Source organism: Sinocyclocheilus rhinocerous, unplaced genomic scaffold, assembly GCF_001515625.1.
Source record: "Sinocyclocheilus rhinocerous isolate Xijiao unplaced genomic scaffold, SAMN03320098_v1.1 scaffold919, whole genome shotgun sequence".
NCBI classification, from domain to species: Eukaryota; Metazoa; Chordata; class Actinopteri; order Cypriniformes; family Cyprinidae; genus Sinocyclocheilus; species Sinocyclocheilus rhinocerous.
The window spans coordinates 2,242,274-2,260,229 of NW_015637585.1; the positions used below are offsets into that span (position 1 = coordinate 2,242,274).

General features: G+C 36.7%; 2 protein-coding genes across 2 annotated transcripts in view; one reads left to right on the forward strand and one right to left on the reverse strand.

Annotated features, from left to right (window-relative positions):
* The window catches only part of LOC107749212 (G-protein-signaling modulator 2-like), a 15,842-nt gene extending 13,856 nt beyond the window's left edge, over positions 1-1,986 (reverse strand). Inside the window, exons 1-2 of the mRNA XM_016564307.1 lie at positions 1,802-1,986; positions 1,507-1,540 (exon numbers count right to left, since the gene is read on the reverse strand). The gene's annotated coding sequence lies outside the window, so the exon portion shown is untranslated. The remainder of the gene's footprint in view (positions 1-1,506; positions 1,541-1,801) is intronic.
* Positions 1,987-2,801: 815 nt separating this feature from the next.
* Positions 2,802-17,708, forward strand: LOC107749213 (AT-hook-containing transcription factor-like). The gene is made up of 26 exons (XM_016564308.1): positions 2,802-3,060; positions 4,296-5,446; positions 5,682-5,738; positions 5,995-6,103; positions 6,375-6,499; positions 6,673-6,732; positions 6,874-7,007; positions 7,444-7,609; positions 8,499-8,623; positions 9,152-9,295; positions 10,207-10,300; positions 10,663-10,757; positions 11,041-11,376; positions 11,454-11,630; positions 11,899-11,975; positions 12,101-12,226; positions 12,319-12,453; positions 12,541-12,661; positions 12,862-13,003; positions 13,685-13,844; positions 15,774-15,833; positions 15,960-16,085; positions 16,178-16,312; positions 16,400-16,520; positions 16,721-16,862; positions 17,544-17,708. The coding sequence occupies exons 1-26, from the start codon at positions 2,802-2,804 to the stop codon at positions 17,706-17,708; spliced, it is 4,542 nt and encodes a 1,513-aa protein (XP_016419794.1).
* The last annotated feature ends 248 nt before the right edge of the window (positions 17,709-17,956 follow it).

A 17,956-nucleotide genomic window follows, 5' to 3' on the forward strand; every position in this document is an offset into this window, starting at 1 on the left:
ACACACACACACACACACACACACACATATAGAATGCCACTGTGGTCTAAAGTCATGACGAACTGGAAGTAGCGACAGATCTTTTCTTCTGTATTGTGACATACATTCGGGTGCAATGGATTATTGTAAAGAGAAAAAATGCTAGGCAGGGTTCTATCAATCAGATGTTGGTTGTATTTCAGATGTGGGTGTCTCACTCAAAAATTAATGTATGTTTGCGGTCAATAGTGGAAGGGCAGTGATTAAGTGGACGAAAAGGCATATGTAACCAAAGAGAATTATGTTGTTTCCCTTGAAAGTTCAAATTATGATTTTCTGATGCAAAATTATGAGGTCAAATAAAAAAAAAATTAAGCATACATGGATGGATTATTCACAAAAAAATTTTTTTTTTTTAATTCATGCCAACTTGTATATTAATATAAATCATTAAAGACAGACAGTCAGCTGTGAGGTTGTTAGTCAATGGTATATGTTTTTGTTGAAACTCATTTTCAAAACAATTGTGTTAAAGGGTGGGAATCATGATGTTAATAAACTCTGATCTAATCAACATATTTAAAGGTCCCATGGCATGAAAATTTCACTTTATGAGGTTTTTTAACATTAATATGAGTTCCCCTAGCCTGCCTATGGTCCCCCAGTGGCTAGAAGTGGCTACTTTTATAGTTTTATACTACAGTTCTTGTATAGTTCTTTCCTCATTAAAAGACATTAAACAGTCCATTTTTTTCTTGACACCAAAAAGTGAACCACACTCAGTCTCAACCAAGAGTGCAGATAAACTGCCTGCTAAAACATGTAATAACATTTATGCCAAAGACCTTCAAATTCATTGTACTCTCATTCTTCATTCCAAAGAACAAACAGAACTTCAAAACAGAGTCAGTTACAAAACTGGTTTGTGTGTCATAATTCTAACAGAAAAACAAGTGTGGTTCTCAGAGTACCTCAGAGGCAGGTTAGCTTGACGAGATGAGACATGAATAGAGGCTAGCAAGAAGACAGACACAAGCTGCACCTTCCATGACACACAGGAAGTGATGATGACTTCAGTCATCACAATGCGTTACCGTCACTGACAGCTGTACTGAGGTGCTCGCCATTTAAAGACCCCTTTCACACACACACACACACACACACAGTGTGTCTTGTAAGCAGTTACAAATAAACATTTGCCAAAATCAGTTTTGCAGTATATTGTGCCAGGAGGATAGGTACGTTAGTCAGAGAGCATTGTGAATAAGAATATTGTCTGAATAAATAAAGTATAAAGCAAACAATTAATAAAACTGTACTGCATGTCATTGTAAAACCTATAATTCTGGAAAAGCAACAACAAAAACACGCCAATGTCACAGTGTCAGTCCTCACTTATAAAGCTGCATAAAGACTCACCCATGTCTCACTCCCAAAGCAAACAATTAAAGAAAGACCAGGATTAAGCCAGAAAAATATTTATACAATCCATACTGAAGGTAAAGAAAAATCACATAAAACACTAACCTTAAATATGTGTAACACTGACTTCTGTACAGACCTGAGCAAAACCAGAGGAAAAGCACAAACATTACTATATTGCTGGTAGAATAATGTAAATGTTTAACCATATTATCACTTGAGGGCACAGAAGATAACCTACTTTTAAATTAAATAAAAAAACAAAGTACGTTCTATTTTAACGAAATCATAATATGGCACCTGCAGCTTAAACTTTGGCTTTTAAGTTGACATTTTGTTGTGTTAGCGCATGCAGGTCTGTCTTAACGGCCGTTACGGGCCAAACTTCAGTCATACTCACTCAACTCCTCCGATTCCCCACCGATCCTTCTCTCGGTTCAGTCTCTTACAACAGAATCGACAACACAAATCAGCTAAATCCAATCATATTGTAAAAACCGATTAATTAAAACCGTTTTCGTTTAATTTATTCGTTTGGTCCCCCTCGAAGCGGTGTAGAGAGAAAACTACACAAACCCGGACAAAGGGGGCGTGGTCGTGACTCGGCTGGCCAATCAGAGCACAGGATTCAAAAATAACCACACCCCCTATGAATCACCAATGAAATTTGAATGTTTTATCGTTCTACTCTGTGAGGGAAAACACTTCATTGTTTTACATAACTCCTAAAACACTTAACTATTTGTATGCGGCTTTAATTGTCAAGTAAATCAACGGAGACCATTAAAATAAAACAATTAATCATTAGCTATTTTATATCTTCAAATTAACGAAACAGTTTTAGAGCAGGGCTGACTGACTGACAGCTGATCTTAAGGCTTCTCGTTCCCATAGCAACCACCTGTTTCACCCCACCCCCGTGCGCGTGTAGCACCTGCCCAAAGCATCAGCATCAGATACGGCATTTATTATTTAAATTGCCCAAGAAGATCCTACACCACAGGCTTGAGAAACTAGACTTCATTGTACCTTTCAAATAGGCTGTTATGCCATTCTTTAATGAAAACGTCGCAGACTCTTGTAGTGCCTTAGAAACCCTTGGAACAAGCATCAAATGTAAGTGCAATGTCATATTATTAAAGCAACTTAGAGTTGGAGTGTTAATTTTTCGGCTTCTTGTTTTTATTTACTTATTTTTACTATTTAATTTACTTCATTATTTACTAATTTATCCAGCAAGATAGGCTACGTCATGAATATTCGGAAATAATTATAATTTTAATTTATTATAGGCTTATATATAATTAGTAGATTTATAATATTATGTTATTGGAAAAACAAAAATTCACTTGCAGTTGTAACAGTTTTCCATTCATTTTGTGTATTGTTGTTGCTAAGAAATGAATAGAGAGGCGCGGAAGACGCGCAGTAGCGCACGGAGCGCGTTTGATGGAGCGTCATCGGGAGACGCAGAGGATATGGACGGTGAAGATGATGCTCACAGCAGACCTTCATCAGTGCTGTGGGAAAGACACATCGAGCAGAGTATATTTGTGGATATCAGCGATGATGACAGCCTGCATTTCAGTGACATGCAGGGCGCCTTAACTGTTCACCTCTCACAGGCCTCTGGTGTATCCGAGAGCCCACAACTCACTGGTAAGAGTCGAAATACTATGAAATCCCTCTTATTGTAAAACTTCAACGGTAATACTATGGTTTATACTATTGAAGTACTATGCAATTCCATGTTTTTGGTCGCCACTGATAAAAAGCACCAAAAAGTAGTTTTCAACATCTTGAAAATGTAAATGCTATGAAATACAGATACACTACGCCTACATTTAAGAACTTTTTCAAAAATACAGTAATAAAACAGTACAGTAAAAACAGTAATACTGAACTAGTATTAGAATTAAAAATATTTTAATATATTTTAAAATACATGCAGGGCGCCTTAACTGTTCACCTCTCACAGGCCTCTGGTGTATCCGAGAGCCCACAACTCACTGGTAAGAGTCGAGATACTATGAAATCCCTCTTATTGTAAAACTTCAACGGTAATACTATGGTTTATACTGTTGAAGTACTATGCAATTCCATGTTTTTGGTCGCCACTGATAAAAAGCACCAAAAAGTAGTTTTCAACATCTTGAAAATGTAAATGCTATGAAATACAGATACACTACGCCTACATTTAAGAACTTTTTCAAAAATACAGTAATAAAACAGTACAGTAAAAACAGTAATACTGAACTAGTATTAGAATTAAAAATATTTTAATATATTTTAAAATAAAATGTATTCTTGTGATGGCTAAGCTGAATTTTCAGCATCATTACTCCAGTCTTCAGTGTCACATGATACTCCAGAAATCATTCTCATATGCTGATTCGCTGCTCAAGAAACCTTTTATTATCAATGTTGAAAACAGTTGTGCTGCATAATTATTTTTTTTTTGTGGGAATTGTGATCAAGTTTTTCAGGACACTTTGATGAAAAGAAAGTTCAAAGGAACATTTTTTGTAACATTATAAATGTATTTACTGTCACTTTTGGTCATTTGAATGCATCCTTCTGAAAGTACTAATACTACTTAGTACTAAAAAAATCTTACTGACCCCTGCCTTTTGAATATGTATGGTAATCATTCAGAATGTATGATTAAAGTCCCACTGACATTGATTGAACGTATTTAAAATCTGATTAACATTAATGACATCATAATGACCTAATGTCAGCTGGATCTCCAGACAATTTCACCACAAATTGGTTTAAATTATAACATTTTACTAAAACATTAAAGACTTTAACCAACCCACTGTCCCCCCACTTTAACCAACCAACCAACCAAACCAGTGGGTTTAACCAACCCACTGCTATTTTGTGTACAGATGATGCAGAGCTGTCAGAGTCATGTGAGACTGAAGAGGGCTCTTCAGAGAGTGTTGAATCAGTTAGTAGTGAATGCACAGAACATTCAAAAACCAGAAACAGGAAGGGAAACATACCCAAGGCATCAGTACAGAAAACCACCCCTGCAGTGAAGCCAGACATTGGAACACATGAGAATGATGCTGTCAACACCAGTGATGAAGAACATGAAGAGCTCCCATATGATGGTGCACACAGCAACTACAAAACAGAGAAGAATTTAAAAGCATCTCCATGTGAAACGGTTACTGAGATGCCTAGTCAGAATTTCTGTACACTTGATAAGTTAAGTATGCCATTTGTTAATGCAGAACAAACAGAGGCTTGCCAATCTAATCTTACTCACGGTCTTCTATCCAATCATAAAGCAATAAAGGATGTGACTCTGCCTGTAGCCACACCTGTTCAACCTGCAGACCACATCAATGACTTCCTGCTCAGACACTTCTCCAAGGAGGAGCTGCTTAACTCAAGCAGGATCATTGAAGCGGAGACCCTACCAGAGATGTCTTTGATGGACAGCATTGATGAAACCGTGCGGAGTAGAGCTTCTCAGGCTGCACAGATCTTCGTAGGAGAGAAGGAGAAGATTCAGGATGTGATGGAGGAGCCTGATCCAAGCATTGCTGAAAGCCATAGATTGGCTGAACTAAATGTTTCAAATGAGTCAAGCTCATCTAAGGAACCTGGGTCGACTTGCATCAGTGATGCTGCATCTGCTGGGGATGACGATGATAATAAAGAGTGTCCTAAGCAGAACTGCAGTGCTAACTCTTTAGATCTGTCTAAAGCAGATGCACAAAAGCCTAAGTGCTCCTTCAGCAGGACCAGGTCCTATAGTGAGCTGAAATACGGGCAGGGAAAGGTGCATTACCCACTACCTGACTTCTCTAAAGTGGCACCTAAAGTCAAAATACCTAAAGGTAATGCAAGCATTAAACCCATCAGCCAGTCACCAGCTATGGTCCGAGCCCAGTCGTCCCCAGGCATTCTGGGTAAATCAGCCTCCTCTTGTAAACCAACAGCAGATATCATCAGCAGGGTTTTAGAGGACTCCATCATGCCACCAGAGAATGTGTTCACAGACAAGGAAGTAGCAAATCAGTTACAGGTGAATCTATATTTTTATGTAATATTGTAGTATGTAAACTAGATATTAAAGGTAGTAGATAAGCGTTGACGCTGCTTAAGAAAGCCTAGTCTGGAAGTTTGAAGAATTTAAGAAATATTTTTTAAAGAAAAGAGAAAAAGAAAAATATTTGGACCCCAGTGACATTTATTGCATGAACAAAAGCATTAAAAAAAGTGTCAAAACTTAAATAACCTACCATTTTATTTGTTTACAGGTTGAATATGACAGACTGCTCGCTAAATATACAGAAGCTGAAAACCTAATCGGTCAGGTTAGACTGAAGTGTTTTTTTGTTGTTGTTTTTTTAAGGATCTTCCATTAATGTTGATACATGTCTTCTGTGTATAGATGTTTATATGTATATCTTGGTAAGGGAATATAACACTAAATATTAACATTACAAATATTATGCCTTTATAATATATGGTCTCAGTACACACATATGATCTGCATTTCAACATACCCTCATTCTAATCTGATTTGCAGCCCAGTTTGTGTCAGTTATATTGTTGCTTTCTTTTAAGCAGCAGATTCATGCTTCCAGTGAGCCCTCTGTGACCATCGACTGGAATGATGCAACTAGCAACAATGAAAACACCAAACTGACAGCAACTAACCCACAAGCACCAGCCACAGGCAAGAAGCCATTGTATATCTTTCTCCAGCTGAAATACTGTACTACACTGTAACCCTGACAGCACAGAAACCCTGCCAGGGAAATTTGAGCTGGTTTCTTCAGCAGTTAAACAGAACTTCTAAGAGAGGGAAACAAGAAACATCAGATATTAGATGGTTTATAGTTACAAAATGATAGAAAGTGCTATAAGATAAAATATGAATTAATGAACAAGCGACACTGCATGTTTAGATGCAATTTGTGTCCTCATGTCTAATGTCTATTCAGCAGGTCCAAGCGAGAAGCAGTTTAGCCTGCAGAACTCTCAACCCGTGGAGACTGAATCACACAGCCTGACAGACGGAGAGAGACTGACCTCTGAGCTCAGAGACATCATCAGATCATTTATGCAGAAGGTACAGACAAATACCACAAGATTTTGCCCTCTGCCTTATGTTGTATTTTTAGTTCTCTAAAAATCCTTTTAGAAAGTCTAAAAATTGTAGCTCTCTCTCATACATTTAGCTTTAGCAGAACCTAACGTCGCGGTGCATTGGGCTGCATCTGATTTTTTCCCCCTCATTTTCAGGTGGATGAATTCAAAACATGTGCCACCACCATGTCAATGAATGTAGAGGAGCAACAGATGGTAACTGTATAGATTTAACATAAATTGCATGAAACCATATTTATAATCATACACTGTTCAGACAAGATCAAAATTCAACCATGCATTACAAAATGGGAACAAATGTAAACTTTTCATCTTGTTTGTTGGATCTCTCTGCAGGTGCTAAAGAGCATGATGGAGGCCCAGGATCAGCTGGAGAGGAATTACCTCACAAAGAGGGAGGAGCATCGTGCTCTGGAGATGCAGAACTACATGGGTTTAACCAGAAACACAGGAGAGTTTGACCCTGACAGGTAGACGTCTCATCTGGCCAAACTGTATTTTACTACTGATGTCAAAAAGCTAGAAAGCTCTTGTTATAATCAACAAAACTATTTAAATAATAAGTATGTGATTGTATATTCCACCTTCACTATTGGCTCCAAAAAGCCATTAAAATGTTTCTAATTTAAAGTTTTTGTTTTGTGAACCAATATTCCTTCATGGACACAATTTATACTTATACTTAATATACTTAGTATATAGAACAAAATTTCAGTCATATACTGTATGCATATGCCTTTAAATGAAAAGGTGTCTTCAAATCTTCTCAAATAAACTCATTCAAGTGTGTCTAAACATTTGACAGGCAGTGTAACTGTAATTTGACTTATGTGGCTGTTAAAAGAAGAGATTGAAACTGTCACAGGGTCAACCTGCAAGTGTTGTGTCTTCACCTTTATGTTTAAGGGAGGTCGAGGGCCAGATTTTCAGGATAGGCATGCACCTGGAGGACATTAAAGAGCAGATTGAAAGAAATGTGTGCCATGTCTTCTATCCTCCTTCATCTTCCACTCCCTCTCCTCCACCTTGTGAAGATATCTCTGTCTCATCATCCCATCCATCACTGCATGAGGTAACACACATTAATCTATATTTTAGGTGACTTTCCCTCATTCATTCAATCATTCATATACTGTACACATACTTTTTAGCTTATGTCATTTCTGTTTAAAGGAATAGTTCACACCAAAAATTGAAAATTTGCTTTAAGTTTACTCACCCTGAGACCATCTAAGATGTAGATGAACAGACTTGGACAAATTTAGCATCTAGCAATTTAACAGCTGATAAAAACATCCCAATAATCCACAAGTAATCCACACTGTCTCCAGTGAAGTGAAAAGCTATGTGTTTGTGATAAACAAATCCATCATTAAGGCATTTTAACTTTAAATCATTGCTTCTGGCCAAAGTCTATAATCTCCATAATGTCCATAAAGTATAATTTTTCAATATTATGCATAGAGGAATCATATTTTAGCCAGAAGCAAGTTAAAAATGTTTTAATGGTGGATTTTGTTACTACAAACATGCAGCTTTTAACTTCACAAAATGTTAATTGATTAACTGGAGTTGTGTAGATTACTTGTGGATTATTGGGATGTTTTTATCAGATGTTTGGACTTTCATTCTGACGACACCCATTCACTTGCAGAGGATCTATTGGTGAGCAAGTGATGTAATGCTACATTTCTCCAAATCTGTTCACAAAAAGAAACACTCATCTATATCTTGGATGGCCTAAGGGTGAAAAAAAATTATTAACAGATTAACCGTTCCTTTAAACAATTTCTCCTCAAATTATTCATGTCTGTGTGTACACACGCAGTGAAGCTGATATTGTTGTGTGCCCCATATCCGTTTGCATGGCTTGTTTTGCTATGTAACGTGAGAACTAAATGACTGCCATGATAGGTTTTGTGGATGCTGGGGCTGAATGAAAAGCATGTGTCATGTTGCAGGAGTCAGTCTTCAGCATCTCCCCTGTTAGACACAACATTGAGGACAACGATGATGAAGAGACCAATGAAGATCACACAGCTGATGGGCTTTTTCCCAGGGGAACAGAAAACAGCTTCTATCTACAGTACAGCCATGTTTTATTCTTTACACTATATTGTTATTGGGAACAAATGCATCTGAATGTAGAACTAAATTACATATATTCTCATTTTGTGTGTTTACACAATAAAAGTGTCACTTACTCCTGAACCAAATGAATTATTTAAACTGAATCTACATTGCTAAATTAAAAACGCACAATTCTACTTAGATTTTTAAGCATCTAGCTACTTTTAAAGAAATGTCTCTGGGGTGGTAAACTAAAGGTTGCAGGTTCATACTCCACAATCCTTGAGCTATTAACATTAATACCTTAAAGGCATAATTCACCCCAAAAATTTGAAAAATCTTTTTGTTGTGGTCCAGTACCTTATTTAGTTTGTCTCAGAAAGATCACTGATGTGGGTTGTAAGAGGAGAGAGCGTATCGTGATATTTAGCACAGCTCACTCAAGGCTGATCGGGTTACAGGTCGAGAGGAGGGACGAGGGAATATCAGTTTCATTATGGAAACACTTAGTTCCCTCTGTTCTTTTTCTGTATCTTCCTCTGAGGTATTCCACCTTCTCCACTGAAACGGCTGGCACTGCCAATGAGGAACAGGAGAACAGACTGACAACAGGAGAGAACCAACACTACGAGGACGTCCTGGCACAAGCATCCTCCTCAACTTTATTAAAGCAGCTGACACATGATAGGTCAGTATTTACTGACAGATTTGTATTCTTTGCTGTGTATGCTTTGCAATCTGGTGCAGTCTTAACTGGGAAAGTGTATTGTAATTTTAAAACTTACAATTTTACAATAATAGATGGGTAAATCAAAGGTGCATGATTTAGGGTTATTATAAAAAACTAAAACTAAAATATATTTGGTTTACTTTGTTTACACTGACTGGAATAAAATACATATAAAAAGTTTACTTATTTTATTTCAGCTATTTTTCAAAGCAGCATTTCTCATTTTCATTTAACTTGATGTTGTAAAATAATTAAAATAAAAATGAACAAACTATAGAAACACATTTAAAAAGCTTAAGTCAAATGACAACCAATAAAATGTCAAACACTCAATAAAATTAATAAAACTAACTAAAATGAAACAGAAAATATAAAAATAAAAACTAATTAATAATAATGAATTAAAACTATAATAGTATCTCAATTACACTAAAATAACACTGCCACATTTGCAAATATCTACTATTAAAAAAAAAATTAATAACCAATTTGTACGACTTTTAAGGGAGATCAAAAGTTTGTTGTGTTAGCCCAGAAAATTAGATATTTTTAGTGATTTATGCTGCTTGGTATGTCTATATTATTGGAAAGTAACAAATAAAGAACTAAACATTTCTGAATATGGTACTATGTTAATACTACTGTATTTTGAAGTACAGTGGAGTACTGTGTAAATAATCATTATACTATAGCACTGCCACAGCACTTTTTGTATGTGTAATGTCCTTTAAGTCCATTGTTGCATCAACAATGAACTTTCTCAAGTACAATGGTGCAAACATGATCAGAGTTTTACAAATCTAAAACTATTGTAAATGTAAAAGAACCTTGTTTTTTGATGGCTGCTGTGATCGCCATTCCTCTCTCAGGTATGAAGAGAAGATCAGACATAGTGAAGCCTACTTCACTTCTGTAGGACCGTCTCCTTGGAACTCTCCTCAGCCAACCACAGATAAAACACAGGTAACACACACACTGCAACAAGATGACATAGAGAGAAAGAGATTATATTTATCTGTGAGAAAAATCAGTTGCATGCAAGAATATCAATAATGTCAATGTCAGTTGTTAGAGGGATAAATTGATCACATTTCCTTTTCACATGTTCAGCATTACATTTTGTGAGACAAACAGAGTAAATGTTGTATGTTAGATACAGTACAAAAACTTCAGTCCCCCAGATCATTTTCATTAGAGATATTGTGGGATTTTTCGTAAGTACTGTTATTGTTAAGGTATTTGTTGCTTCCGCATGTCACTTGCAGCAGGTATAGGTTGTTTCTTCAAAGGACAGAATGACATAGAGAGTGTTTTTGTTCTTTCAGAGCTTTTTCAGTCCAGAAACTGACAGTGGCTTTGGCAGTTTTGACCTAAGCCGGCCAAGCACAGGACTGTTCCAAACACCTTCTAGTGCTGTGAGGTAAATGCACACACACTGGCAGCTAGTGCTTTAAAAGACGGAAGCATATATGTCAATTATCAAAGGCAAACTATTTCATTTTGGTGTCTGATAAGTTACTAGTCTAGAAAACAAACAAACAGTATATATGTTATATTCACAAATGGGACTGTTAAAAGATAAGATTAAAAAATGCTAAACTAAATGTGATATTATATTCATATTATAAATCAATGAAAAGATATTCTATAGCAGAACTGACATTTTATTAAAAATATAACATTCTATCTGATGTTCTCTTCAGTTCTGCGCTCTCTGACGATGTCAACAGCATAACGAATACCAGTGGTTCAGACAGTGAAGCCTCCCACTCCAATGTGCGAACAACTATATCAGCGCCACCACAACCAGTGCAGCCCACAGTGAACCACCTGGAATATGAACAGATAGTTACACATGTCATGGAAGCAAGAAGCATTACCCAGAATGCACCTGTTAGAGCTCCAAAAGAAGATGACACATCAGTAGGTGGCGCCATTGCCATGCATAACCAGGTGACTGAAGGAATAGGGGAAGATCAGCTGGGAAAGAGCCATTCTGCAAATGAGACGCACTCAGCATCACACTGCTCATGCCACAAGTAAGTGTTAAAGGAAGTTGTTTATTGTTACCTGCAAATTGTTAGATTAACCATAATTTCCATTGTGCTCTTCATAGTAGTGAGGTTATCCTCGCACTGCAGTATGAGGTTTCGCGTCTCAAGAGGGCGCTAGAGGAAAGCCTTGGTCACCTGCTTCATGAGAGCAAGAAGACTGATTATCCGAATGGCAGGTATCCATTGGAGAGGAAGCACAAGGGACAGACCCGTAGCCAGAACAGAGGTGCCTCAAGCAGGTACTTCAAGTTGGGGTTGAGGAACGGGTCCCATCCTATAAGCGTCTAAAGAAACAGAATTTTTTTTTTTAATGTAAAGAACATTTTAATAATCTGACAAACCTTTTTCACTATAATATAGTTATAATGAGTATAATGTATAATATGGTTCACCAAATAACAATTCTTAAAAGAATAATTATTTTCTTCATTGGACCATAGATGCTAATAAGAGTGTTGGTTTTTCAAAGGTTTGCAAACATAATATGCATTCTCACTATACCATCAGATGTGTGAAGACAGACTCAAACCTTCAGACGATTGAGGACTGGATCTCTTCTGATATGGAGCTCAGCAAGAGCAAAGGTGACAGCATGACAATTTGGTTCACACTTGTTATATGTAATAAATGTGGTTTAAAGCAGTTAAATATTGGTGTTTGTTAAAGTCTATACAGTGAAACTGAAGTAGTACTATTTGTGTATTGTTAGTCACTGACGGTGAGGATTCAGATCACACCATGAGTTTACAGAGAGCCTTCAGTCCATCTCACGGACTAATACGCACCCGATTCAGTGCTGACAAGAGGTCACATGACTCCAGAACCTCATCCAAAGGTATGACTGTGCTTTTAGCAAAATAGCTTTTTGCTGCAGTTCAGGATGTAGTGAGATAAAGGTACTCAATGTTCTTCTCTCAATGGTCACAGCCTCAGTAGAGAGCTTTCCTTTGGACACATCTCAGTTTAGCCAGTCTGGTAGCCATCAGAGAGCCAGCATTGGGCCAACAATCCCCAGCACTGACACTAAGAGAACCAACAAAAGTGTCAGCTATAGACCTGCAAGTGAGGAACCACTAAACCTACTAAAACCCCTGTATGTCATGTAGAGTGGAATGGTAAGTACGGAAATGGTGTTCTTTGTTGTTTCAGTGGGAAACTTGGAGAACATCTTCTTAAACAGCACAAAACTTGCCCCTCCTATTCCTGCTCATCCTTCCCATAAGCCTCTGCTGCAGGTCAACTATGGCTCCTCCTGCAGTCTGCCTGCTGGGTAAGCGATTAAACAGTTAAATGGCAAACAAACTATGAAATATGCAGTGAATCATTACATGTCAAACACATCATATTACCAATGCACAAATGCAGTTTGATCTGTCAAGCTTAATAAACTGTAATACACCTAAAATTAGTCACTAAACATTAACTGAAATTTGACAAAAGCATTTGACTTTGTACTGGCTGTTTTCCCAGATTTAAAGTGCGAGATCAAGCATCAGAACCAGTGTCCACTAGGAAGCGCTCAACTCAATCTGACTCAGCACTGCTTCCCAGTAATGTTTTCTTTCAACGGACCTCACCGAGGACCAGTGGAAGACGACACCGCACCAGCAGAGTCAGTTTAGACTGTTATACAGCTAACATCCACACAACAGAACAAAACATCATTTAGTAATGCTAATATTTTATGTAGTTTACCTTTACAACATTGATTATTTAGAATGTGATTCCTGCATAACATATTAACATACACTGCTGTGAAGTTTGGGTTTAGTTTAGTTTTTTTTTTTTTTAAAGAAAATACGTTCATTCTGTAAGGAGGTAACAGTAAAGACATTTATAATGTTACAAAAGATTTCGATTTCAAATAAATGCTGTTCTTTTAAACTTTTTATTCATCTAAAAAATGTTATCACTATTTTCACAAAGACATGAAGCAGCACACATATTTTCAACATTGATAATAAAAAGAAATGTTTCTTGAGCGGCAAATCAGAATATGAGAATGATTTCTGAAGGATCGTGAGAAGAATGGAGTAATAGATGCTGAGAATCCCGCGTTGCCATAACAGGAATAAATGACATTTTAAAATATAACATTTATTTTAAATTGTAATAATATTTCACAATAATACTGTGCTTTTCAACAAATAAATACAGCCTTGGTGAGCATACGAGACTTTACAAATATTGCAAAATGTTATTGACTCCAGACTTTTTAACAGTAGTTTTACTAGTGTATTACATATTCACATACAACATAGATATGTATTAATTTTTGTTTAATGCTTTTCAGGAGGAATCAATACACAAGACATTGGACAAGGCCTTGCAGGCAGCTTTTCTAATGAAGCAGACCACAGACAGGATGGCAGACGCTCTCTCTGCTGACCTGGCCAAAGCTCAGCTCCAGAGGAAGTTACTGGGCCTACATCCTCTCAGCAGCAGAGCAGGCAGTTAGCTGTGCTGTAATTACAGTGGAGTATAAATCATTTCATGCATCTGCTTTTACACATCTGTTTAATAGTGTTTGGGGTTTTGCATTATTGTTAAATAAAAAAACTGACCTGAAAGCTTGTCTTTTGTAATATTTTTAATAATGATCATGACCAATAGGGGGCAGAATAGATCCTCTTAATGTAGCCAAAATGACACAATACTTACAATAATGTAAGTGTGATGTAATTATAATTACCAGATTAGCACAATACCAGAATACCCATCTCTAGTATAATGTATCACAAAGCACCTAAGGATTTCCTCCCTGGATTTGACTTCTGTCATCACATACCATCATGTTATTAAGGAGAATGTGAGTTTTAGTGAAACTAGGGCTTTTCTTTCACAAATTCCCTCAGCTTCATAAGACTATCAGGTTTTTCCTCTCAGCTGAATGTCTCACTTGAAACTCCAGCGGCATCATTCACTGTCGAACACAAACAACGCTGCTCAAGTTTCTGTCAATATCTTGTGCGTGTGTAGTAAGCCTCTGGTCATTGCTTTTGTTAAAGTAAAGCAGCTTACACTCTCTTGTTGGCGTTGTTGGTTTCAAGCATTACAAACTCTTATCAACCCCAAACTGAACAATCGTGTATTACAGTGTGTGCATAATTATTATTATGAACCATTTTGTCTCCAGTGCCACCATTTTCCAGAACTGCAACCTACCTGGAGTCTCCAGAAGTGCAAAGTGTCAGGTTCTCAGAGAATTTGCTTGGGTAAAAAATCCTAAAAAAATGACTTAATAAGAATCACATGCTGAAGTGTAGTAAAATACAGTGACGCCTTGCACTTCTGCAGACTTCAGGTTGGTTGCAGTTCTGGAAAATGGTGGCACTGGAGACTAAAGGGTTCCTCCTAATGGTTTTACACCTAATTCTTCACATTAATTTGCAGTTAACGTGTCTTTTCTTCTCCACCTGTTTTTTTCTGACCCTGCTGACCCAATGAGCATTTCATTGCCCTGTCTAATGGCCATGCCTTTACTTTGTAAATTGCTTTAGTATTACATCCTTCTCATGAGCATTTAATAATTTTTTACTTTTCAGTTCGAGTTAAATCTCTTTTTGGCTCATTCTGTAAAAGAAAACATGCTTAATAATTATGCACACCTGAATATAAGGTGTTTTTCACTTCTGACCTTCATGGACAATTACATACCACTTATAAATGATTAAATACAAAATTAATAGTAGTTATTAGGATTGATGTGGTTTGGAATCAATAAAATGTGCTTGTAAAAAAATATGATCGCAATATCAAATTGCATAATAATTATGCACGTATTATATAATATATATTGATCAACTAAATTACAGTGTTTAAAGATTCGGAAGTAATACTTTATTTCTATTTATAACCATTAGCATCAGTCATTTGTGTTAAATAAAATTCTGAAAATAATTTATTGTTACAATTACTCTCAAAAATCTTGTCACAAATGGTCACAATAATAAAACAAAATGGATTCTGTCCATAAAAATATTATACGAACACATACTTGTCTGGAAATTAGAAAAAAAAAATAAAGAAAAAAAGAAAACCTCAGACTAATCTTCACCTGAGGATACATTACAAATGTGTTACAGTAATCTGTGTGAAACCTGATGTAAACTGTTTCTGCAGGGTGATTCTCACAGTGATGGAGTGAGAGAAAGAGAAATCTTTAACCCTTTAACTGTCACCCGTCCCCTCTCTGGGACGCCTAAGTTTACTTCACTATATTACAATTAAATCCTAATCTAATCATGACAAACTATATATCGTTGGAAAGGTCTAAGACTCCTAAATAGATATTTTACCAATGTTTTTGTTAAAAATTATGTAGGAAAAGTAATAGATTAATTTATGACAAGAGTGCACCTCAAAAATCTACATCATAACAGGAGTTCTGACCTTTATTGAGGACTGGATCTCTTCTGATATGGAGCTCAGCAAGAGCAAAGGTGACAGCATGACAATTTGGTTCACACTTGTTATATGTAATAAATGTGGTTTAAAGCAGTTAAATATTGGTGTTTGTTAAAGTCTATACAGTGAAACTGAAGTAAAGGGTATTTGTGTATTGTTAGTCACTGACGGTGAGGATTCAGATCACACCATGAGTTTACAGAGAGCCTTCAGTCCATCTCACGGACTAATACGCACCCGATTCAGTGCTGACAAGAGGTCACATGACTCCAGAACCTCATCCAAAGGTATGACTGTGCTTTTAGCAAAATAGCTTTTTGCTGCAGTTCAGGATGTAGTGAGATAAAGGTACTCAATGTTCTTCTCTCAATGGTCACAGCCTCAGTAGAGAGCTTTCCTTTGGACACATCTCAGTTTAGCCAGTCTGGTAGCCATCAGAGAGCCAGCATTGGGCCAACAATCCCCAGCACTGACACTAAGAGAACCAACAAAAGTGTCAGCTATAGACCTGCAAGTGAGGAACCACTAAACCTACTAAAACCCCTGTATGTCATGTAGAGTGGAATGGTAAGTACGGAAATGGTGTTCTTTGTTGTTTCAGTGGGAAACTTGGAGAACATCTTCTTAAACAGCACAAAACTTGCCCCTCCTATTCCTGCTCATCCTTCCCATAAGCCTCTGCTGCAGGTCAACTATGGCTCCTCCTGCAGTCTGCCTGCTGGGTAAGCGATTAAACAGTTAAATGGCAAACAAACTATGAAATATGCAGTGAATCATTACATGTCAAACACATCATATTACCAATGCACAAATGCAGTTTGATCTGTCAAGCTTAATAAACTGTAATACACCTAAAATTAGTCACTAAACATTAACTGAAATTTGACAAAAGCATTTGACTTTGTACTGGCTGTTTTCCCAGATTTAAAGTGCGAGATCAAGCATCAGAACCAGTGTCCACTAGGAAGCGCTCAACTCAATCTGACTCAGCACTGCTTCCCAGTAATGTTTTCTTTCAACGGACCTCACCGAGGACCAGTGGAAGACGACACCGCACCAGCAGAGTCAGTTTAGACTGTTATACAGCTAACATCCACACAACAGAACAAAACATCATTTAGTAATGCTAATATTTTATGTAGTTTACCTTTACAACATTGATTATTTAGAATGTGATTCCTGCATAACATATTAACATACACTGCTGTGAAGTTTGGGTTTAGTTTAGTTTTTTTTTTTTTTAAAGAAAATACGTTCATTCTGTAAGGAGGTAACAGTAAAGACATTTATAATGTTACAAAAGATTTCGATTTCAAATAAATGCTGTTCTTTTAAACTTTTTATTCATCTAAAAAATGTTATCACTATTTTCACAAAGACATGAAGCAGCACACATATTTTCAACATTGATAATAAAAAGAAATGTTTCTTGAGCGGCAAATCAGAATATGAGAATGATTTCTGAAGGATCGTGAGAAGAATGGAGTAATAGATGCTGAGAATCCCGCGTTGCCATAACAGGAATAAATGACATTTTAAAATATAACATTTATTTTAAATTGTAATAATATTTCACAATAATACTGTGCTTTTCAACAAATAAATACAGCCTTGGTGAGCATACGAGACTTTACAAATATTGCAAAATGTTATTGACTCCAGACTTTTTAACAGTAGTTTTACTAGTGTATTACATATTCACATACAACATAGATATGTATTAATTTTTGTTTAATGCTTTTCAGGAGGAATCAATACATAAGACATTGGACAAGGCCTTGCAGGCAGCTTTTCTAATGAAGCAGACCACAGACAGGATGGCAGACGCTCTCTCTGCTGACCTGGCCAAAGCTCAGCTCCAGAGGAAGTTACTGGGCCTACATCCTCTCAGCAGCAGAGCAGGCAGTTAGCTGTGCTGTAATTACAGTGGAGTATAAATCATTTCATGCATCTGCTTTTACACATCTGTTTAATAGTGTTTGGGGTTTTGCATTATTGTTAAATAAAAAAACTGACCTGAAAGCTTGTCTTTTGTAATATTTTTAATAATGATCATGACCAATAGGGGGCAGAATAGATCCTCTTAATGTAGCCAAAATGACACAATACTTACAATAATGTAAGTGTGATGTAATTATAATTACCAGATTAGCACAAT

Excerpts from the sequence above, each read along its gene's own strand:
- LOC107749213 (XM_016564308.1), top strand. The coding sequence starts at position 2,802 with ATGAATAGAGAGGCGCGGAAGACGCGCAGTAGCGCACGGAGCGCGTTT. Across the intron at positions 6,104-6,374 it reads CCCACAAGCACCAGCCACAG|GTCCAAGCGAGAAGCAGTTT; the intron begins GCAAGAAGCCAT and ends TCTATTCAGCAG. Across the intron at positions 10,301-10,662 it reads CAACCACAGATAAAACACAG|AGCTTTTTCAGTCCAGAAAC; the intron begins GTAACACACACA and ends TTGTTCTTTCAG.